The sequence below is a fragment of the Mastigoproctus giganteus genome, chromosome 11 (assembly GCF_048544385.1).
Source record: "Mastigoproctus giganteus isolate SK-2022 chromosome 11, ASM4854438v1, whole genome shotgun sequence".
Taxonomy (NCBI): Eukaryota; Metazoa; Arthropoda; class Arachnida; order Uropygi; family Thelyphonidae; genus Mastigoproctus; species Mastigoproctus giganteus.
Genome location: NC_143585.1, coordinates 109,443,281 through 109,468,761, shown reverse-complemented (window position 1 = coordinate 109,468,761; position 25,481 = coordinate 109,443,281). Strand labels below are relative to the sequence as shown.

The window sequence follows — 25,481 nt, the reverse complement described above, 5'->3', positions numbered from 1 at the left end:
TTTCTTGTCTTCTGTTTCTGATTTTGAATGCTTTCTGTCATCCTGTACAATCCATGCATACCACTTCTACTTTTCTTTGGGTAGCTCTGCCTCGCATAGCAAGTTTCGTCGGTTACGGGGGCCGCTGAGCCACCTTGTGCAACGAGGACTGATTCAAAGCATCCTAGCTTTTCCTCCAGTCGTTTAAGGGTGTGCAATATTTTACTGTTTTGTTCTTTGAGAAGAAAATTCTCTTCCTGCAGTTCCTGTAGCATTTTATGTACAGGGATGAAATTGCTCGCGAGGCCTGCATCGAAAAGGGGCTGATGCAGTCTGCAAGGATATCCTTTAATTCCGTACGCGAGACATATTCTTTACGGTTCTCCTCCTGCCTTTCATCCGGGCTATGATTGCTCCTCTGTCTAGCGAAAGCCCCTTCAGAGTGCTCGCAGTCTTCCGGGCAAATATCACATCCCAAGGTTTCAAAAATTGATCCTTCAGGATGGCCCAAGATGCCATTTCCAAGGTCAGTCTGAGAGAGGATTTCTCTTGTTGTTTGTTCAAGGTCATTAATCTGTTCTGTGCATGAATCTTCACAAATGACTTCATTAGGTAATTCTTCATTATTTTTCCCTGTTTGTTGCCTACAAGCGTCACATTCAAACTTGCGTTTTCTAGTTTTGTTTAATCTCTTAATATCTACAGAAGTACAATCAGGCTTATTGCAATAGTTTTTGTGACAAGTAACGCATTTAATTATGAAGTCATCATTGGTCAGACATATGCAGCAAGTAAGCGGCACGGCTGATGCGCTGAAATCTGTCATTCTGAAATGCAAATGGGGGCTGGAATTTCAGTAATTTCGAGGAAGGTAGTCTTTAGTACAACAAGATAGGGCACTTCTATCGTTCGATGACTAGCCTATGAAATATGCAGGTGGAAATGGGGGAGGTTTTAATCCCTAACTTTGTCACCGTTTGACCTTGTCCAGAGCTTAGGTGCCGTATTGCCTTAAGCAGAATATTGCTATGTTCCGCTGCACTGAATCGCTATAAACCAACCGTTCCTTTCAACTATTACACGAAGTATGAATGCTTAAAATCAAGATTAGACATATTACCTGTTCAGGATTCCATTAGTAGACACTATATCCAGATTCCACTTCTCATAAGCTCTCTGTCAATATGCAGTTCATTTATGATTCTTTCAGTTTAACTTAGGTATTTGAGTATTTTTAGGAGCACATAATTCAGTAACTCACTGACCTTCGCCTCCTAGCGGCCCCGTTTTACTGAACGACAGGCCACGTTAACTGTCCTGTTTGCGCGAAAGCAGACAGTATGGTGTTCATAGTGACGACTGCGTCCAAGTTACTGTAGTACACTATTATTCAGTTTTTTTTTTTACAGCAAAGAGTTTCTCTCCAGCAGAAATTCGTCAGCGTGTGGAACGGCATACGTCAATAACGGTATGTCACACCCACGAGTGTACCAATGGTCAAATTGTTACCAAATTAAGAAAAACTCTGGTGGATGACTCTTTCGGCAGAGTTAACTGACGTTGAGGTTCTCCCTATATAAGATACTATACTGTATACTCTACATGTTGGACGACCCTTGCCTAGGATAAACTCAGACGGTTGTCACAGAAGAAAATCGTCTCGACAGACAGTGTCATCAGGAGAATCGGTGTACTACATCTGATGAATAGTTATGGAGCTGGATGTCAGTCGTGGCTCTGTTTACACCTTCATCCATATTTGGAAGACTTAAAAGTGATCTGATTAGGACGTGGATTCCAACACAAACGAATTGGAGGCAGCCGTAAATCGGCGGTGCCAACAGCAACCAAGAGACCCTTAAGAGAAAAGTATAAGAAAAATAGTTATTTGATTTACCTTCTTAAAAGTATCATTGTTGGAGGTTAATCTTCCAACAATGACGTCACTTTTCCGGTTGATGGAAAATAGCAACTATGAGCTTCAATGATATTATCATAACCACATTCGTTTGTAAAGCTTTTCAAAAGTTGATTGCTTGGTTAATGTTTTTTTGTGAACGCACATATTTGTGATGGACAATGCCTTTAATTTCGAAAAAGGAGATCAGCGATGGTACTTAAAGGAAAGGATTTCCAGAGATGTTTCCAAGCATGGCACAGAAGTTTGTGTTTCAACTGAGAAGAATACTTTTATGGTGTTCACACACACCTTTTTTTGAATAATTAGTCTAATTATTCTGTTTGTCGGTTCTTCCATATTCAGAAATGTGAAGGGAACAGGATACCACTCTAAATTCAAATTAACTGCGATTGCCTCCTCCGTATAGTGTATTAGACAGTGTTAAACGCTTGATATAAAAGTTCTAATGGCATGGTTTTTCTTCTAGAGAATATATATATCAAGATCTTTTACCACTACATCAGAAATATCAGGATTTTCACTCTTTTTCAGAGAAACTAAATTTTCTAACGAATTGGCGAGTTTAATGAAGATATTAAACAAAACAAACTGACAGTAATATTTGAAGTGCAGGCCTCGTTAAATCCCTTTAGTAGTGTCAATACAAGCATTCGTAGGTCTGAATGACGAAATAGGATAAGCGCAGATTGAGTGGGGGATGGGTGGTACGGAGTCTTTTGAGTGTACCCTACAATATTCTTCCTGCTTGTGATGAGTTGGCTTCTCCATCTTTTTATGTATTCCTTTAAACTGCCTCTCTGAATTCATCGAAATAGCACCTTCTCCCTTTCCCTACGAAATGAATGCCAAATGTGGTTTCGTCCAAGAGACACGAAGAAAAAAATCTCTTAGTGACGCCGTTGATGCGTCGATTTGTCTCTCCTTTTGGCTCGATCTATGCGAACACGTAGAAAGCTTTCATTCCTGTAACGCTTTAGAGAAAATGATGAAAAATAGGCGCCAAGATGTGGTTGTCTGCTATGGATGTTGGCATTATATAAGTAGCGTGACGGGCTTTTTGTATGACGGTGTCGGAAGGTCATTTCGTGTATCGGCTGTACGGCACACTTAGAGGAGTGTGGCTGCCGAGGTGTGAGGCTCACTTTAAAGAGTGCGGGGAGGTGTTGCGGATTCGGCTGTGAGAAATGCGCAGTCATTCGGAATGAAGGTTGAAACATCCTACTGGAAAACATTAACGGATCATCTGCTGATCAGAAAGACGGCGAAAAACGGCCGAATAAGACGGAGCGCAGTTATGGTGTTGAGGAGAACACATCGGCCAGGGGAATGGAGTGAAGGGAATTCCCAAAAGTAATAACCTCGGAAAGGACCTCCTCCGCTATGCAAGGAACATCTAACTGAAACCTCCAGCATGTGACAGAAACTGTATGCTGAACTCTTCCGAGGGAACCTTCCAGAAGGAGCCCTTACACGCGCACGCGATGTTGGAAAAGGCCCTCTTCGGAGGGAGATATTCTTTGCATTTTATATTTAGCCCTCTTCGATATAAAAGCACACTTAGGATATACGCTATAATTAATGAGAAAGAAGTACAGAATAAACCAGTACTGGTCCTTATGCTGGAGTTTGAATATTCAGCAGAACACGCACAAAACTCCAACTCTTCACCCATTGTATTTTAATAAATAAACCCATTAAAGGAAAAGGGTTGTGGTGTTTAGAATAAGCTCCTACAGTGCTTATTGGAAACACCACAACTTAAAACAGTATGGAATGACAGCGATAACAGCCACTGCCAACCAACCAACCATGAAGGCAATATTCAGAAAAGAAATGTAATTTTATGCGAATCAAACGTACTTTTGCAAAAATAATTTAATTTATTGAACAAAGAAAGAAAAATTATAGCCTGCCTACTCATGTCCCTGTTTTACAGTTGAAACGTTGGGAAGCCAGGATATAAAACACTTCCGCCACTAGAGTCGAACACGATTGTCAACTTGCTACAGATTTATAGCGTCGTAATGGTTAACATTACACCATCAGTGCAATGTAACGCAGGAACTCAACTGCTAGGGCCGCTGAGAGACTGGTCCAGAAAACAAATTATATTGCCTCGAGCACACGAAGGGTTCAGTACTCAAGAGAGCTCATAGATGAATATACATCCTGCACATTTTGTCATCAGTGACAAATTATTTGAGCCTCTCTTATGCGGAGGACGTAAGATTACTCAGAGTTTCCACTCTCATAATAAAGTCATCCGAATCCTTCTGAAAGATAAAGCAGAATTTAAGCTGAATTTTTATTATTCAAAAATGCTTTTGATTTATTTTGTATCCCATTTCCTCTCCCCTGTTTCAGACACGATAGAATGTTTTAACCGTTAAGATATTTATTTCGGAATTTCCTGTTTTGATATGAGTCTCACAAGGCGGTGTAGATGACAGTCTATCTGATGTCAATGAATCCTTCAACACGATTAGGGGTAGCTCAGATTAGGAGTATTCACTAGATGATTCATAACACCATCTCTTGTCGAACCCATTCAAGGAAGTGAGGCATTACTGAGAAAACCTCTGAAAACTTGGCAACATTTTCCTAAGAGACAGATGAGAGAACAATATTTTATTCGGAGTGAAAAGAAAAGTGTCTTGACATGGATATACGATGGATTAACTCTGCTGAATTGAGATTCCACACATTGAATGAGAATGCTTTATTTGTCTCTTTATCTGTTCAATATCGTCTTCTTTACACGTGCTAAAATGCGAGAAATCTTTTTACTTTGTATACTTCAGTTAGTCACGTATTTTATAAGTGGTGTGGTTAAGCAAAGATAATGTGTGTTATTGTTATACGTTTAAATAGAACCAACGAGGTGTTATTCTTGGTGACAACGTCCCTCTAGCTTGCCAACCACCATTGGTTGTCAAAGTAAAATTAGGAGGCCCATTTCAAAGCTTTGTTGTATTTGATTAGTATATGCTATAGATGCAAGCAATAAATAGAAATGATATGCTACAACAATCTGCATCTATCCCGTTCCCAACGTAATTACCACCAATGTCAGCTCAGTTCTTCCATCGGCGATAAAGGCTTTTAATTTCGACGACGTAATGATTCTTGGACATTTGCAGATTCAGTCCGGTATTCTCGAAGTGGTTCTCCATCCAAACCAATAAAAGTAAACCACATAAGGAATACAGTGGTTGCTCTTGACTTCCCAACTCCACGTCTGCAACATTTGTTGAACATTCCTGTTTGATGCGGTGTTGCATTTACGTTGAAGATTAATGACGACTTCCTAGCTAATTGACGAAAACTTCAGTCACGTTTTTGGAGATGACGCAATTTATGAGTTTTCACATCTGAAAAGTGATCAACTTGTACAGCCATTTTTGCACCTACTGATGCACCACTGGCTGGTCATCACGCCAAAGTAACTGTGCAGTTTGGTCCTCGTAGCCCTTGTGCCACAAAATTCCCAATCGAACAACAGTTGTCTAGGATTTAACTTAACACTTCATAATATATGTCATTAGCAATGTCGAAGGTGTCACAGGATAGTCAAACAAACATCTGACGGCTTATAGGTTATGACACTGGAATGGAATCTTTCCTGGAAAAAATGCATACAACTTAATTACTGTTGAAATATCCGCATGCTTGAAAGCTTTTCACGACCCATAGCAGAGGGCTGAGTTAATTTCACCGCCGTTTATATTTGTGTATAACGGACAGTCGATGCTTGGACCACACTTAACGGAAGCTCATTCGCGCAAGCGATTAAAGGCTGCACTGGCATATTTCATTAAAAATTAAATACTGTATATTCTCTACCATTTTAGTGAAGTCATGGTAAAAAGTCTTCTGGGACTTTCTCTTCATTATCCAGCTTAGTAAATGCCAGAATGCGTGGGAGGAAACCTCCCTTTCCCACATGAGGTCTTAATCGCCTTTCCCACTGATTCCATTGAAACTGGTGGCATTCGGGTGAAGGTTGCATTCATTTTCACTGAACAAGAATAGGTTTTGCTCAGATACCACGATTGCTTGCTATCCTAACTCGTAACTGATCGAGTCGTGGTTTTAAACACCGAACAAGATTGCCATAGCAAAGTTGCCTCCATTCATTTAATAAAAAGATTCGACAATCTGTTTTTTGGACGCATTTTAAGTGTAGCGTGACAACTAAAGAGATCTCATTTGTATGTTCGTGAACTGACTCCGGGCACGCTTCGCGTGTGAGGCTGTAATCGAGGTGGTGTTTTAGGAACGTCTTTTTCAGCGCTTCGGCAAAGGCCTTCATAAGGTGGCGCTGATTTCATCCGCAAAATGGGGGATACTTTAACTAGGGAATACCCAGTAACGGGTAATGTAAAATCCCACGAGTGATAGCTTTTAATTTTCGGAGAAATTGCGTCTTCCTCAGTCTTGACCCTCCTGTTGGTTTTCACTGCCCCATGATGAAGTGGCTGACGGAGCTCGCGCTGTTTACTGCCTCGTTCATGCGTGGTTAAGGAAGCCGAATATGACAAGCTCCAGTCAAGGGTAAGGAAGAAACCTGCTTGCTATCCCCGATAAGGGGGTGATGTACGAGCTCGTGCCGTAACCACGGCCGTAATCTGTCTTGTGAATAAGCGTTCGTTAACAATTAACGGCAGCTCTTCCTCGCTGCTCGCTTGGCGCTGTAATTTCTTCCGATCATCACGTTGTCATCGGACACGACTTATAAGATAAAAGGCTGCTTCCATTTTCCACAGTTTATTTTTTCCCCACCCACCACCTCCTCTTTACTTCAGCGCGATGGTAATCGCATACCTCCAGGGGTAGACTTGTTCCAAATGTACTTCCTTCCACCAAAGCTCCGATTATCTGTAACATGATCCGCTAGCTTGATTGAAGTCTTTTTTTTTTTTCAGAAGCCACCGGGCAATTTTCCTAGGTTTTTGTTGAGAAGATATCCATTCCAGCTGTATTTTATTTTGTGTTAAAAGCGCGGTTAGAAATCTCGAAGTGACCTTGAGAAATAATAACGGCTTTCTATTACAAAAGGTACTGATTTCGAAAACTCTCTTCTGTTTCGAAAAGTTGTTTAATTTTTATGGGCTATTAATTGATGGTGGACGAAGATCATCTTTCCTATAAGATGGACTCGTGATTTTTGCGATATGAATGAAAAATAGTTGCCCCAAGATGTTTTTTTTTTTTTTAAAACAAAATAAGTTCCATCTTTCATTATACAGTACATTTAAGTTCTTGACTCTGGAATTGAGATACTGGAATCGTTGTGCAGTTGACTATCGCGTAATCAGTTGCACTTTGCCCTCCAGGAAGTTGTGATCCCTCCTGGTCCATGAAAGTAATATCAGAACTTCGGATGTGCCTTTTTCTTCGCGCCAGTGAAAACGCTCTCTCTCTCATTTCTCGTGTCCATAAATCTTGCGTTTTCTCTTGTTATTGTCGTTGTTAGGCACGTGCCTATGGTATTGATTTTTCGGCTCTTTATGAGAGAATTTGTCGCAAATGTTTGTTCCTTGCCACTTCTTTTCGTGTCTTGTACGTCTCCGAGTTTTTTCCTCCCCCTCCCGACCGTTATAAATTGACTCGAGACAAATATGCATGCAGACGATACTATGGCAACACACGACAGTCACGGTCTCGTGCCTTCTCGCATGCGAGCAACGTGCAAAGCACTCTGCGGTGAAATTTTACAAACCGCGTGCCCATGGCGCAAGCTGCCACGCGGAAACACGTGCTTTCGAGTAACAAGCGCCGTTTTGAAGAGAAGCTTTTCGTCTGCCCTCAGCGCGCGCGCTGAAGACAGACGCGGGCTGTGACGTGGAACATTTTCGAGGAGCGGACACGTGCCTCGGTCGTTTATTAATTAGCGAGGGGAAAACCGGGATGTACCGAACAGGTGGTGTGTGAATGTGTGAAAATGCATTTTAACTAACTTCCCGCCTTCCTTTGCAAGCTGCTTATTGAAGTGCCTGACAGAATAAGAACTGCGTAAATGAGAAGCCAAAGGAACTCTTACAGCTGTTGGGGGAGGGGGGTGATTGTTGCGGCTCTCTAATTATTAACTCGTTTTCTGGATATTTGAGATCTCCTGCGGTGGAAGAAAGCGTTGAATAGTTTATTATCCCGAGTCTTTTGTCATTTGTAATTCCTCTCTTAACGTGGCATTCTGAGCAAAGATTTGGTTTCATCGCAATTTACTGCCGATCAAAGGGTAAATTCATTTGGGTAGCGCGCGAGTGGATATTGCATCCATTGTGACCGTGGACGTCATTGTAATAAGTAACCAGACAGAATGCGCTTCATTAGCAAATAGACACCGAGGGTATTGTCACTCCTCCCTACCGGACGTGTGCCCGTGTAACCACATCGTTCTGTTGAAAAGCGCCCTCTCGTAAAATTAAAGAACGACTTGGCATTGTTTGCAAATATCTTCCTCAATGGAGTCTTTAAAATGTCTCAAAGAACAAAAGACCAAATAAATGGATTCCATGCTGTGATCGTATCACCAGTGTCATTGGGTGGAGAGACCTAATATTAAGCATTCTTTTATTATTCCGTGGGTGGCTCTAATTGTGCTTAACCGCGTATTAAATCCATCAGTCTAGACATCGATCCGCGTTATATCTTTCCTTGCTCGAAGGTATTTCCAGTTCGATAGAGCGAACCAGACGAGCTAGAAACACACTTGAAATTCAGTCTAGGTTTTCCCATTTCTTTAATTTTCCAGAAAGGAATGAGAAAATCTAGGCCGATTTTTTTTTTCTCCCGGACTCGACCTGCTTCAGAAAAATGAAAGTGGTTCCAGTCTAGTAGAGAAATAAAATCGTCATACACAAACAGAACAGTTCGTAAATATTCGAGTTTTAATTTTCAGCCGAATGCTTTCGCAAAGTTTTTCATTTCTAGCTAATTCCTCACTGATGTAATACCCGCTTAGTCGTGTAGTGGCACTGTTACTGCCCTCACTTGCAGGGGCCGGAAACCTTGAAACAAAAGTTCTCACGCCAAGGACCAAAAGGGGAAAACGTGAACTTTACAAATATTTCATATGTTGGGCCCACTGATCCATCTCGCTTGACTGAACGACAGATGTTCAGAAAACCCATCTTTTGGAAAAAGGGGATGCAGGCCAGAACACTTTCTTATGATTCATTCACTAACTAAAAAACTGGTCAGTAGCCCTTCTCCGTTTCTAATTCAGAAATACTGCTGGCCAAAAAAATGCCGAACTTTAAGTTGCCGGAAACTTAAATCAGGATATTTGGTTGTTGGAACATCACAGCCACTCTGAACCACATCAAGCCATAACGAAGAGCACTGAAATGTATTTGTGTATCTTTATGCGGATGATCTCTCTAAAACCTGTTAAAAAAAATACTGTACTAGTTCTCTCCGTAACAACTTGGAATATCAATCATCTGTTGCACTTCATCAGACAGACTGGGCTATGGAGCCCCCTATCTACTGCTCTTCTAAAATGGCTTGAGCCTATACATCATAGTGCTTTATATGAAGTATCGCAGGTGCATATTGAACACCCGTATCTTATTCAGAAGCCTGGGAGCCACTGCTAAATCTCCGAAAATAAATGATACTATTAATTACGCCGTGAAAATCGTACCTATTCATCCTATTTAGAAGTACCTTTTTAATCTTCAATAGGATAATCTGCACAGAAATAAATCTTCAATAAATAAAGCAGTTGGCATACCACTGCAAGAATAAGTTTTGAAACGGAATCTATTCTTCGATAACATCCCACAGTAAAACCCTACCAACCCTCACATCCAATTATTATCATCCCATTGCACTTAGTTCTACTCATTTCTAAAGTAATGAAGAGATCTATTAACCGCCAATTCTTAAACTATCTAGAATCTTCCATCTGATCAGCGATCGCCAGCATAGATTCTGCCAATGGTGATATTCTGGCTTATGGACAAATTCAATGAAAATATTTGATGAAAGCAGCTGCTTTTTATCGTGTTTGGCATAAAAGTCTTCTAAATAAGCTTCCATCTTATGGTTTGCCTACTGTATTTTGTAATTGGATATCCAGTTTTCTCCCTGATCGCTCACTCCCGGTAATGGTAGGTGACTCTGTCTCCTAACTTCTCCAGTAATGCAGGTGTTCCCCAAGGTTCATTTCTTTCTCCCACTCTTTTTCTCTTGTATATTAATGACCTTCTTCCATCTGACTGAAAATCCTATCCATATTTTTGCTGATGACAGCACATTGCATTCCACCTTCCATTTGAGAAACCTTGCCTTGCACAAACACCTTCAACTCCTTGAATATTCACTACAATTTCCTTAAATGCTGAACTCTAAGCAGTTCTTCGGCGAGGCAAAGATAACTTCGTTGATTTCAATCCTTCTAAAACTCAGTCCTCACAAAAAGGATTCTTCTGCTCCTATGCTTACCTTCGGTGCCACTCTGGTTTCTAGGCAAGCTAATATATCTCTATTGGGGGATTACCCTGACTTCTAATCTCTCTCTCTCTCTCTCTCTCTCTCTCTGCATAAGCACATTCAAATATTGCTTTCTTCGAATCTAAAGAACTGGGTTTTCTCTTTGGTTCTCGGCGTTACTTTTCTTCCAAACAGCTGTTCACTGTACTATCGGAAACCCACTCTACTATGGAATATTATTTCCACATCTGGGCGGTGTCCCCAAAACCTCTCTCAGACTTCTTGATTCCATTCAGAAGAGGGCAGTTATGTTAATAAATGAGTCGTCTCTAACAGAGTCTCTCCACTCTGTCTCATAGACATTCTGTTTCTGCTGCATGCCTTTTCTTCAGATACTTCCATGGGCACCGTTCTTCTGTTCTTCTGAATTAGCTTCTATAATTCCTGCTCTCTCCCACAAAGCAGTCAAAACACGTGGCACGACTAGTCAACATCCTTTTGCTGTCCGACTTCAAACTCACAGAGCCAACATTTTTTCTTCCTCATATCTTCATTGAACTCCCGTTTTCTGGAACGACGTACCTTCATACGTATTTCCTGAAAATTATAATTTACAGAAATTCCGGTCTAATGTCCGCAAGGATCTTCTTTCGTCTTCTCAACCTCCAACCCAAGCACGGTACTAAGTACTATAGGTTCTAATACCTCTCGTGTTTGGGGTTCACATAAAAAAAAAAAAGTATGTCCAATCAGTTCAGCCTTTCCTCCCCTATCAAATTCCATATGAGCCTACAGGTTTGTCATCGAACAGACATACCTCTGTGGGCTCAAGTCTGGCGGATTCATGCAAATAATAAATTACTGCTAATAAAACAGGATCTCGTGCAATGGAAATCAAGTTTTCGTTTGAACGACTATGCGTGAAAGTATTCCTCTCTAGAATTGAGTATCTGCAGTCTTCGTGACTGCAGATACTCATTTTAGTCGCTGTTTTATCTTCCTTTCTGGGTTTTGCCATAATTTTCAACTGCAATCTGTTTCTGCTGTTGTATTGCGCAACTCCCTCGAGATCTGTCTCAGCAAGGCTTTGTGTTAATTAAAATTGCTTATCAGCTTCGTAAGCTCGTTGTAGCGCGCAGGAATTGGATGCTTTTGGTGGTGGTTTTTGCACACACGTGCCTGCAAATGAAGTGCTTCCAAGGAACGATGGCATTTAAAATATTTATGGCGTTGTTTTACAGTGTATGTTTTCATATTTCACAGTTGCCGGAGAGAGAGAGAGAGAGAGAGAGAGAGAGAGAGAGACATTGTGTGGTGAAAGATTAGTCATGCTAGCAAATTAATACAACCGTTCCTCCACTTACTCCGAGTTTTTCGCAAACATTTCCCCCCACATTTTTTTCCCTAAAAATAAATTAATCGTCCTGTACGGTATTATTAAAATATACGCATCCTGGCAGTTTCTGCCACTGCATTTTTGGCAGTTTTTCTAGCTGAGTACTCTGTATGTATTCGATCCCTGACTTGTGGCTGGTAGTCTTTCTTGCCTTTATCCAGGTCCTGTACACAGGAATTTTGCATTACTCTTTCTCTCTAAAGTGGTAGTTGTATAACACGGTCATAAGAAGTATATTAAGAATAAATAGGAAAACATTACTGCTTTAGAACGATTGTATTTAATATTTGGTGTGAATATATTAGTTTTTTTTTTTCCTACTCGCATTTAGTATTATACCGATTAATCCAAAAATCTCACACACTACAAGGGAAAACAGTAAAGTTTCTAATTTCTTTTTATTTGTTCCAGTGTTTATTTACTTCCATCGACAGGATGGAAGGAACATTGCACTTCTAGGAAACTGAATGTATCACGACCGCTCCCACAGTGTAGATCAAGAAGTTATACTAATCAAGAAAATTCAATAGCTGTGCTTGGACAAACGTAACGAGTCCAAAGAGCCCGTCAGGATGCTCTCTGAACGCTGGAACCAGTCGCTGTAGTATCCATCGCATTCAACAAGTAACGAATTCCATCCGTCTGGATTCACCTCGAAAAAGAGCATTGTGTGACCACGTAAAGCAAAAGGGACTACAGTTTTTCAGAGTTCTTGAATAATGAACGTCATTCAATATTGTTTATTGACTAAACCTTGTTTTATCGTAATGGCCGTGTCAAAAGACATAACCGAGTAATGGTGTGAGCAGAGAAATGGGATTGGTGACTAGTGGGACCATACAGTTTCTACAATACTGTGACGGGCAAAGTATCTGGCTATAATGCAGGAATTCTTCTCTGATGTGTTGCATTATCGAAAAGTATGGATATCTTGTTCCAGTGGGACAGCACGCCTCTGCATTTCATACTTAACTTGACGTCTGACGAAGAGTTTCCAAATTAATGAATTGGAACACGAGGAACGATTGAATGCGACCGCTATCAATGGAACTGAGTTCACTGGAAACACCAAAATATAGTTAAATAAAATAATCCAACGGTGTAAAATTAAAAATAAGCCACAAATAAAATCAAATCCGTATTTAAAAACTTTCAGTATAGATTTATTAAAATTTTGTCGAATAAATCCAATTTTAAAGTATTACATATCTCATAGTAAAGAAAACGCGCGGGTCTAAAAGTTTCCTTCGATCCTCAAAATTAATCATCCCATTTTTTGCACCTCTTAAGATGATTAATTTCTGTCAAATCTAATTTTAATTTACAGCAAAGATATTTCGTACGCTGAACGTACATATATGACTGTACAAAGATAAGTGAAGGCGTGTGTTGAAGAGTAAATGGTGGGATATATGAAAGTTGGCTGTAATTTAATATATGAACATGAACTAAACCGACACACACAGTTGTAAAGTTATTACATTTCACCAATGGGACATAAAAATTATGTGACACACAGGGATTCAGCATTAATCGTCATGTAACTACTGAGACTGAAAATAGGACAAAACACTTTGAGGACTGGAGGTAACCCGATATATTTTGGGATACCTTCTTTTATTCGCATGTGAAGTCTTAATTTTTCACCCTAACATCGTGAATTAAAAAGGAATTTCGGGCAGCTTCCGAGGAATGCAGTAGACATTATCTCTTTCAAATAATTATTACTTTTTAGAATAATTTTTACAAAATTCAGTTTCGTTGTTGATATATCAAAGTGCATGCATGCCTAACATAAAGGGTAAGGTCGAAAAACTCAGCACTTAAATGGTGGGCTTCTAACAACTGAACACCCAGATTTTTCAAAGTAAGAAGTTATTATGCAATATAATATACACTGAGTGATCACTGAATTATGATCACCTACCTAATATTTCGTAGGTCCTCCTTTTGACCTCATTACAGCAGCTATCCCACGTGGCATTGATTCAACAAGATGTCGGAAGCGTTCGGGAGGTATGGCCAACCAAGCTGCGTGTAATGCGGTCAGCAATGCAGGTATGGAGGTGATTGGTGTATCCAGACGCCTGATGTGCCTTTCCATAGTGACCTACAAGTGCTCTATGAGATTGACGTCGGTGGAGTTCGGAGGCTGATCGATATGCTGGAAGTCAGAACTGTTCCTCAAACCATTCCTGCACAACAAGTGCCCGATGGCTCAGCGCATTGACATCTTGGAAGACACCATCGCCATTCGGGAAAAAGTGTAACACAGCGGGGTGTACACAGTCAGCAAGCAGATGACGATAGTGTTCCACGTGCACCAGGGGTACAAGTTCCTGCCAGTGAAACATGCCCCACACCATACAACCGCCTCCACCCACCGGCCTGCACTTTTGATACCATGCATGATGGACGAAGAGCCTCATGTTGTTGACGCCAAATCCGTGCACGACTATCCACGGTGTGGAGTTAAATAATGTGACTCATCCGACCAGCACACCTTCTTTCAGTCTTCTAACGTCCAACTTGCATGCTGTTTGCACCAGGCGAGTCTTTTACGCCGATGAACCTTGATGATTAGGAGAGGATGCCGTAGGGGGTCGTCTGCTGGTATAGCCCATACGTGCGAGCGATGCATGGTCATGCCAGATATTGTTCCGGGTTGGCCCATGTTGTATTGGATAGAAGAAGAACTCTTTATTGCATACAAAAGGCACATGCCGTACACATACCCTTCACGGCTACAAGCCAGGGATTTAGAGTAAAGGCTAATCAAGGATAAGATAGGACAAAAAAACTATTATTATGACTAATTATAAAAGTGTAGGATTAAACATTGGAGAAAACAAATTGCAAATTTACTTATGAAAATATATACCCAACAGCACGTTATCAAGTTAAATTATTCTCCAGGGAGCAGTCCTTTTACAGTGCTGGAGTCATCTGAGCAGGAGCAGAAAGTTGGAACAATGCAGTGAGGGATCCATGGTAGTGATGGACAGCTCCTCGGGAACAGGTTCTAATGTCCTGAGAAGGAAGTCGATGGAGTAAGTTCTGCCTATATTTTTTATCCAATGTGAACTTGTTAGCGGTAGCCATACAAGGAGCGTATGTACTGCAGCATTTGCACGGGTAAGAACCGATCGGATAACTTAAACCAGTTTGGAGCGGCCTGAAGGACTGGATTGGCCCGAAGGCTTGGTAGTGGGATTCTCCATCCGCAGTTAGCCCAGAAGTCTGGTTCCGAAATAATGCCAACCATCATTTTTACAGCAAAGACGAGTCTTCTCTCATGGATAATGTCAGGAAGACGTCTGATGTTTAGAGCTGCCGCCATCTGGGTGGTCCTTGGTGCAGGGGGAAGCCGAAATTTCCATATGACTCACTTGTATAATAAAAATTCGGAAGCAAAAATCCGTCTCAGATGCGTTCTGGCAGTTGAGGTCCAGACTTCTGCGCCATAAAGTATGGCCGGATAGACACATATCTTAATATATCTGCACCGAACGGCCTGGTCATGGACATGCATAAGTTGTTGCTTAAGCATCCACCGGAGTCGACAGAACTTTATTTGCAGGTGGTCTATGTGTGGTAGAAAGGAGAGCTTCTGGTCAAAAATAACGCCCAGATCGGTGTGTTGCTGAACAGCAGAAATCGCGGATCCTCTTATATTGGGTTGCATCATTGTTGGGTTCAGTTTGAGCAAGAAAGTCAACTGTTTTGACTTCTCAGGATTGCTGTGAAGGCCGGAGAGGAAGGTCTCGAGGGCTAGCCGGGTGGGTAAAGCGCCTGCCTAGCAACCCAAAGGTCGCGGGTTCGAATCCCGCCTCGGGCTTGGATCAAAGTACTGCAAAAACCTTGGGAGGTGCATTATGGCCACAGAAGCCGATGCGCCAATAACTACCAAATAAAAAAAAAAAAAAAAAACAAGGTCTCGAGGTTCTGGATTTTCCGTACGATTAAGGCATTTGTGTAGTTAGCAGTGTCTCCAGGATTGATAGCAGTGAACAGCTTTATATCATCAGCGAAGGAGATATCAGTTCGGCCCGTCAGGAAAGGCAGAAGAACAGCTGAGAACAAGATACCAGAGAGGACCCCACCTTATGTGACTCCAGCTGTAATATTTCTGGTGTAGCGCCGATTGGCATCGCGAACAATAATAGTCCTGTTCAACTCTTCAACAGTGCTGCGCCTGTACGATTCGTCGGACCCGGCGCTCATTTCTAACAAACTTTTCACTGACCTTTGCACTTTTGCCGTCGGGTCGTTTTTTGACCATTTTGACACCAGTCCTGGTACACTTTAACTACGGCAGCTCTCGAACGCCCCACCAGTTCAGCCGTTTGGTAAATCGAGGCACCAGTTCGTCGAGCACCCACAATCTGTTCTTTATCAAAGTTCGATAAACCCTTCCTTTTACCCATCACGCTCGGAATTTTACTACCTACTGAACCACTGACACCTTGTCTATTCGTAGGTCGACTAACTCCGAATGCTACCCCTTGGTCAAGGGGTAGCATTCAGTTTTCATAAGGGTGGTCATAATTCAGTGTACACACACTGGAGAAAAAAATACTAACATTTGTAATAAGACAGCCGCAGACATGCAAATAAATGCACATAAATGCAAAGAAAACTGTGATGTAGGGTGATGACATGTTGCCTCGTTGAGTAAAAAGACTGTACAGGCTGTCTTTTTATTGCTCCGGATGTGTTTTTAGGCTTCAGATACTGCTGTGGAACAGCAGTATCTGAAGCCTAAACAGAACTCAGATACTACTGTTTCACTGCAGTATCTGAAGCCAGAATGTGTGATGGATCAGACTTAGAAAAAGGTCTTATCGTGGGTGCACGTTTAACAGGAGCCACGATTCAAGAAATGAAAGACAGAACTCAGAAGCATCTATCTAAAACAATTTCAATGACTAGAAATTAAGCGGTTCTTCCGCATCTCAAAGGCGTAACTGTGGCAGAAAAAAAGAGTACTTCAAGAGCTAAGCCGTCGTTCTCTAAGGAGGACCGTAAGGTAAAATAGGACTCCAGTGTCCAGCAAGTAAAATATCTGAATTGAACCAAGCCCAGAACTGCCTATTTCACCCGTGCTATGCACAGGGAATTGAATACATTGGGCATTGACAATTCAGAAGCCACTTTTTTTCAGAGAAAAACAGAAAAATTCGCTTTCAGTAGTGTTGAGAACGTTACGATTGCAGCGTGAACCAATGGAAGAAAGTCATGTGGCTAAGTGAATTATGATACACTTTGTTTTGCACTGAAGGTAGGCAAAGAGTGTGGCGAGAATCTCACGAAGCGATGGACCCTGCTTGCCTTGTTAAGATAACCCAAGCTTCTGGAAGTGGTAACATGGTATGGGGAATGTTTTGTTGGGACGGACCGGGTCCGTTGATACTGCTGGCAGGTTGAATATCATCCATGGAGTACCTGAATTTTGTATCAGATCTACTGCATTCTGCAATATTGTACTTTAATCGTGAAGGTGGTGGTCACTTTACGAATAACAGCGCATCCTGCCAGAATTGTGTAAGAATGGTTCGGAGAACCTGACACGGATTCACCATCTTCTTTTGCACTCACAATAAACTGATCTCAATCCTATTGAGAGTGTGTGGGATATGCTAGAGAGAGAGAGAGAGAGAGCGCTATTCGGCAAGAATTCCGCTTCCTTAAACTTTGTTGCAGCTACGAGATGTTTTGCTGAAAGAATGGTTACAGTTAGACTAAAACACCTTATAGAAACCATGCCTCACTGCACACTTCATGTTATTCGAAACAAAGGTGGCCCGATTTGATACCGAATAAAGGTTCTTATTTTTTTAAAATTTATTTTATTATTATTATTATTATTTATTATTTTTTTTTTGGTCAGTATGATGGAGCTAGGAAAGGCAAAAGATGACAATTTTTCTAGTCATCTTTTGCGTTTAAAGGTGATCCTCATCTTTATCAAATCGTCATCTTTATCAAAAGATGGCGATTTTTGCGTCACCTTTTTTATGTCTTTAAAAACGGCAATAACTGTTGTCGTTGTTAAAGACACGAACAATTGGAAATTATATTGAACTGAAATTATATTGAAGAAACCCATCACCTGTTAATATCCTAATAAATTCAATGCTTATTGCTAATGCTGAATCACACAATATAACGACGTGTAAATCGCACTTGACATTTCATTCAAATTGGACTGTCACTTAATCTCCATGTGTTCTACATCCATCCTTCAGGGGCCCCATTTTCCACTGTTAATGCGATTTGGATACCGAAGCAAAATTTAGTGCATGTCTTTGACCCAATCAAAGATGACACATAAGTGCATTCATCTTTCCTCGCTTTCTCTATTCCACTCCAAACTAGATTAGGGTTCCCAGCTATTATTTTACAGAAAAATGCATCAATAGAATATTGGATTAAGGTTTTTTGTGCTTTCAATTTTATAATTCCTGTTCTCTTCTCTTGCCAGAAACTAAACTAGTGTTGCATTCTAGAGAAAGTCTGGAAGTAAACTGCATTTAGTTTGAAACTATGAGTATAATCGAACAGAAATGCTTGATCTGCAATTTCTTTTGTAATTTTTACAACACGAAGGCGCAGCTTGCAGTGTTAACACTGAAAATTTGAGTTTGGGATATTTTTATCAGCAATGCAACACGTTCGGTGCTTCCCTCCCCAAGTTTTTTCTTTTAATTGAAATGAATGGATAAAAGTTCCATTAATTTCAATCACCATGTGATGATATACAGAACTGTATAACAATGGCCAGAAATGAGCGTTGTGCAGTGCATGCTTTTTAGATGTTTCTGGTCACTTTGCTACCAGGAAGGCTGATTCCCAGTACCAGTCCATGCCACAGGAGGCTGGCCCAACTGTATACATGCGTACTGTTTTTAGTTTGCTAAATCCTGCATCCATGGAGAGTAATGAATGTCCATTGGCTGTCCGAATTCCGCACCATTGAGGCTCAATAAAATCGTACCAAAGCGAGTTCACTCCAGGAGGAACTGAACCCAACTCGATTATTTATAAAATTAGTCCCAAAGTGTTCGTTATCAACCAACGCAGTGCAGTGCTGAGTTGTTAGGAATCTTATCTCAAAACTTTCAGGAATGTCCGTGTAAGACGCGACACGTGCTTTCATTTATAGCCGGCTACGGCACGTCTTATTTAATTTCGCCATTAAAAGAGAATTTAATCTCTCCTAACTTACTGTAAATTTACGCACCCAACCCCAGAAATATGCACAAGAAACGCTGCTAATAGCTCCCTACCGTCCTCTTGCTCTGTCTCCGTACGACCATCACTCGCACAAATTAAAACAAGGAACAGTTAAGACTGTCTGGGGTTAAAAGATGTCTCAACTTTTCTTAATAAATTGTAAGACAAACGCTGGCATATATTAGCCGATCGGAATTTAACTGCAGAAGAGAGCATTACTGGAGAAGCCATTTTGTCGTTGTATGAAAACGTAAGTGAATATTAATGACCTCGCTGTTAAATATAACTCTATCTGTCTCTCGATTCTCATTTTGCGCGGTCCCATGAAAAAAAGCCCCCCCTTGTCTCTTCGCTTGCCTTCAACGACCATTTTTTGACTGCATTACGTAATAATTGAGACTTACAGGCTCGTTTTCTTCCTTCGACACTGTTCCCTTGGGGGGAAGCGGCGTTACCACATGTTTACCTTTCCCGTGAGTTGTGTGCACGACTTACTAAGGCATATTTTCCTCTCCCCTCTCTCTCCTCCCGACTCCATCTTGCCACGACTCCTGAATGGATACGGCTAGGGGCGCATGAATAAATTAAGGCTCCCGGCCGTCCCGAAATTTATAACAGAAAGAACAACCCGCGTTCCTGGCGGGTTTATGTGGCCCATTAGGTCTAATGACACGGCGTAGTTTAACAGCCACGGAGACTCGACGTTAAAGTACAAAACCCTGGAGGCGATCGTAGCTCGTGAAACGGAAATGGCACACACAGCGTTTTATTTATTGTTATTTTTATTGTTATTTTTTATATTCTTTTTACGCATCATTTTTTTTTTCTTCAGTGTACGGTTGCAGCGAGGGTCAGCTAAACAGCAAAGTCAAATTACACCGGACAATCGAACTGCAGTAGTTTGATTGGAGTGATGGGAATTAATCTTTGTGTTAAATGTCTTTGCATTTAAAATTGAGAAATGCACACTTCTTGGTGGTGGCGCGATTCTCTTGTAGATGCATTAACCCTTAGTCGATAAACGATGATTTCAACGCACGCACTTGCGCGTAGAATTATTCAGAGTTGCCATTGATATGAGAGCTTAATGAGTTAAAACGAAAAAAATATCTCATCCAAATTCGTAATTTGTTTTTTCTTCGTCATTGAGCAACTGGAAGTGCCAGGATGTATTTGAATTTCACTTCATTCAATGAAATGTCCAGAGATACGCGGATCTAAAAGATTATGTAACAAACAAGCTAATCTAATTCACGTCAATGACTGTGTTTAAAGACATTGTCAATTTTGGGGGTGGTGGTGGGAGGGACCGATTCCGTCCAAAAATCGGACATACGCTTCTATATTTCTAAACCAGCGATTGCAAACTATGCAGGGGTGCATAGTATTAATCCGATTATTTGCTGCTGCTATTCATATATACAATATATCATATTACCAACTGAGGACATATTGTATTACGTCTGTTATAAGTTGGTGTTCCGGTGCTGATTGGACAATCCAGAACAATCCTTCCCTTCACTGCATTGTATTATAACTAAGTCAAACTTAAAATACAAAGAAAATACTCCTTGCTCAATTTTATTACGTTCTGGATGGTTTGAAAACCACTCAGTCCAACTCTAAAAACTTAAATTCGTTCTCATTCAATAATGGTATCAGCCTTAAGAACCTCTTTCTATTTAAGGTTAACCTCCTGAGGAACAAAATATTTTTTAAGACGAACCATCGATGTCATCCCAATAATATAATCATGACAAATTGATTGACCGTTGACTTAATCGATCTGGCAGTTTGTTGACAAGAATAAAAAATTCTTTGTGAAACTTTTAAAATTATTTCTAAGAAACGAATTTTCTAACAAGTAAGGATTTGTTCAAAAACTGCGCAGTAGTATTGGAATCCGCGCCTGTGTATTATCTGGGGAGTTGTAAGCCAGCCACCTGTCTAGTAGGTAGCAATCTATTTTTGTAGCTTCTTTCGAACTCCAGCTAAACTATTTCCTTCGATGTTTTCTTTCCCATACTTTATGCATGAAGTTGTTTCGCAGTACTTGAATAAACAACATGTTTTTTGTGTCTGTTTGCTGGTTCCAAGTTCAGCAACGTAGCATATTTTCACTCTGAAGTCTGTTAGAAGTAATACTTAATTAACCTTCAATATTAGTCAAGAATCGAATCTTAGTAGATGGTAGGAACGTTCACTAGCAAATGCAGGAGAAGATAAGCTAGCTTAGTCCCACGAGAAGTAATTAAATAAATTAATATAAAGAGGTATAAGGTAATACCAATATCTGCACTGCTATAACAAAGTTAATTCCTGCGTGAATTTCCCATAACAAGATATCCAGATCCTCCCATCTACTGTTCTAATGGCATCGATCACCAATTGCACGCTGCATGTCCCCCAGTGAATTTGCTAGCAGACTTCACTTCTCATATCCCCCAACTCTCCTATCAGATGATAACTGTAATCACTTTATTATCGCAGAAGCTAAATGGGCTGTTGTAGTAATGGAATTAAAATGTACTGCGCGCTTCCAAATTGCTGTTTGATGAGTCTCATTCATTTCATGTATCTTGCAGGGACCTAAGCCACAACAAACTGGTAGTTATAGGAAGGAAGACACTGCGTGGTGCGCCCCTTCTGAAGAACCTGTAAGTTGAAAACAAGAATATTTATAGTTCTTTGATTAATGTCAGCATAATTGATCTTTTTGGAAACTGATATTGTTTATTAATTTAATAATCCACGTTCTCTAGAAATTCCTCTTCATGAAGTTAAAGGTGTTCTCTGGAATGCATTGCTTCTGAAGTGTCAGTAATATCAACTTTACTGCGGTGATATTTAATAGTAGTGTATATATACACGTTTAATATATAATTGTAATGGATTTTATTAACGAGTGGTGTAGTAAAATCTTTATGAAAGGATTCTAGGTTAATTGGAAACATGAGTTAGCCATTTCTCGTTAAATAAAATGCCCTTTTTAGGAACAAAATAATGAAAAAGACGATCATCAATTAGAATTTGTATAAAAGAATTGATACAGAAATCTTTCGGACTTTTTGTTCATTGCAAGTATAAATACCACCTTGGCATTTGTGGTCCTTAGAACACAGTCGAAATGTTAAAATTTAAAGCTGCGTTAAGGGGAGGAGTATAATAAGTACTATTTCTTCCTCCTAATCTTTGCCTCGAATTTCTTGTAGATGATCATTTGACGTCTGTTGTAATTAAGGGCCATTACATGGTCGATATTAACTCTAATTGATCTATTTTCAGTTTAATTGGGCATTTAACGAAAAAAAAAAAACTTTGCTAATGCGTATAGAGAATGTTTCGGGTAATTTCAGAGCTCCTTACCACGAAAACATGTCTGTCGTTTGAACACACTTTACTATTAACGTGTGTAATTGGTCAGAAAATAGAGTGGCCTTGAGTAGAGCCAAACATTCGTTACCTGCTTATATTACAGATAAATGGCTTTGGGTGTATTTAATATACACGCTGTAAAAATTATCTTGTTAGTTATTGAATAAATTGTTTCAAGTTACCTTTTAATGATTTGTAAATGAAAATTTCTTGCTGGTTCACAGGCGTTTTGCCCAGATGTCATTAGATATAAATATTCATTTAAATCGAGGTATCCAATTGAATCAAAACCCGTAATTATCGGGAGAAAAGTCTGAACCGAACCGATACCTTTATTTTACTGTTATATATATCAAGACATCCTCTTATAATACCTGTGAGGTGTCGACGTAACAGGAACCGTAACAGATTGGGGAGCAGGAACTGTAAACGTGACCCTGCTCATGCTAACAAGCATAGGTATACCTGTCAAAAGTATTTCACAGTTGAATCGTTCCTGGTGATATGGAGAAAAATTATGATTATCTTTAAATTAATAAATATTAAAACTTTCATTGATTTCTGGAATCTTCAAGACCTCCATAGAGGGATTTATATTGTCTATGCCATCTTGTGATGGGCATAATCGAGAGATCGTAATCGATTATTTCGATTATACTCATATCATTCGAATAATATAATCTAATGATTAGTAGTTAGTTAAGTACTAATCATTCAGTTATTTCGATTATTGACTCTCAATTAGTAATAATTCAATTATGGAAACCATTAGATTATGCCCATCGCTACTAAAGATATGGGGATGGCTCATGTCGAAACCGCGGCTATTGTCTAAGTCCAATAAACCGAAGAAAAATTGTTGGACGCGCTGGTTTAAAAGCAAAAATAAAGTAATCCTCAACTATTGGGGCTGCTTTTGGCTAGTCAAGGGCTCATGGAACTGTATGATGCACATCTTGATGGATCTGGTTGATATATCTCATTGTAGACCATGTTTTAAACAAGTTCAAGAATTTGTGACGAATACTACAGATCCGGGTTTTATATGAGGGTTTGGCATTCCGAAATAAAATGGAAGAAACATATGATAGGTAACATCAAGTGGAGACAGACAGGGAAGATAATGTAGATGTACTGTAGAATTATAGAAAATTTAATTGTGAGCGAAGTAATGGAAAAGATTTAAGAAAGTTGCGAAGAGTATTTTTTTACGATTATTTAAATAAAACAAGTCTAATTGGTTAAATCCTACCAACATAAAGAGAATTTAAAAAAAGACGAAACTCGAACGAAACGACTTAAACTAAGCTGGACCTAATGATCCAGTCTTACAAGAACTTTTCCGCCAATTATTCTTATTAACCATTTCAACAGCACTCGTGCCCGTCAGATGTCCAATTAGTGGTAGTTGTGCAAGAAACCTTCCTCCGTTTGCGCTGCGAGACACATTAAGTGGTCTGTAATTAAGTACTTTACATCCTCCAGCTAGATTAGTAATCCATTAAGTCGGGATAAGATCCCTTTGCTTCTTAATGTTGACTTGATGGAACAAAACAGAAAAGGGGAGAGCGGGGGGAAAGTAAAAACTCACGCTGAAGACGTCCATCAAAAGGCGTCTGGATTGCAAAATGATAAGCCTTAATGGACATCCTACGCCGCACGCCGTTCGATGATGTGCGGACAAGCACGTGGGCGTTCTTGCCTTCGTCGGGAATTAGGTAGTTGGAGTGTGTACGTGCTCGAGGATGAATGTAAGAGGCCGCTCCGACGATGGACATTAAGACCGAACTCCAAATGCGAACGGTTTTCCAGAGAAAACATTCTTGGGAAATTATTTACTTTCCGGGGTTGTTAGGGAAATTTGCTTCCACAGTACAGGGATTAAGTTGTTAAATTCCAGGATAATGAAGAGTATTCCGGTCTAAGAGAGAACTGCTCCATCCGCTGCTTGTTCTGATAATTAGCATAAGTCTGTTGTTTTTCTTCATCGCAGAGACTCCATCCTAATAACAGATTTCGATCTGTACTGTAATCAGCTGGAAGCAACTTCCATCTGATGCGACCTCGCGATTCAAAGTTGTTAAAAAAATCAATTTGGTTTCGTGGGATTAACTTTTTTGGCTGTTGCTAATTCTGTTAACTATTCCTATAAATACGAAATGTTTAGCTTCGTTTTCTTAGAAAGAATGCTCAAACATTAAAGGGTAACGGTACCAATTTAATTTCCAACAATTTATAATTACAACTACACTGTTTGGCACAATCCGTAATGATCAGGAAACTGATCAATAATCATATTCGTGAGAATTTTCAGAGAATTACCTTTGAATTCGGTTTTCGTGTTCAATCTAAGGACTTCAAATACAAGGATTACTTAAAGTGAAATCGTATTTATGTAATTCATACCAGCCTGATCTAATTAGCGAACGAGTGAAAAAGGATAAAATTTAAGCCCCTCATATTTTTACAAAATCCATTGTGCTTAGAATTAATTTGGTTTTAAGCTGGTTTTAGTATGCCACGAATTTAGAGAACACGAGCAGATAGTTCATTAGACAACTACTTCCTGTGTCTGCTTTATTTATTAGGTCTAAATTCGTCTCAGAAGTAGCTTATCATTAGACATTTTCTCTCAGTGGGCTTAGCGTGTTAATTGCTTAGTGTTGGAGCAATATGAAATTATCTAACAAATTGAAAAACAGATATTGCGTCTGGATATCATTCGTTAATTTTTTTTTTCATTTAACCGATTATCTTCCTTTGTCTACGGGTGTACAGAGCGGAGACTAACACAGGGTGACGATCGCTCTTCTTGGAATCAATCAAACTCAGATTTGCAGAAGATCTGGATTCGATTCTCGTTGGGATGGACATAGAGGAATTTTTTCCTCACAGTGGTAGCAGAGTTTTGTTTTTATTTTAACATAACCTAACACAATGCACACCCCCTGTGACATATATTGATACAAAATTAACATTCATAAATAAAGCACTTTCTACGGTCCCTATCGATGATTTGGTTGGTTATTTCCTTCAATAAAATAAGGGAAAAAACAACTGCCATAACATTTTCTTCGATAGCCAAACAGTTAATTATTGTTTTCATGAAACGTGAGAACAATAATTCACGTGTAT

At 40.0% G+C, this 25,481-nt stretch overlaps 1 protein-coding gene across 4 annotated transcripts in view; it reads left to right on the top strand.

Moving 5' to 3' along the window:
• The window catches only part of LOC150078344 (protein slit-like), a 715,724-nt gene that overhangs the window by 446,576 nt on the left and 243,667 nt on the right, over positions 1–25,481 (top strand). For all 4 annotated transcript variants that reach the window (XM_090385081.1, XM_090385080.1, XM_090385079.1 and 1 more), the window contains one exon: positions 21,557–21,628. In XM_090385081.1, the coding sequence (XP_090241207.1) occupies positions 21,557–21,628 (72 nt within the window). The remainder of the gene's footprint in view (positions 1–21,556; positions 21,629–25,481) is intronic.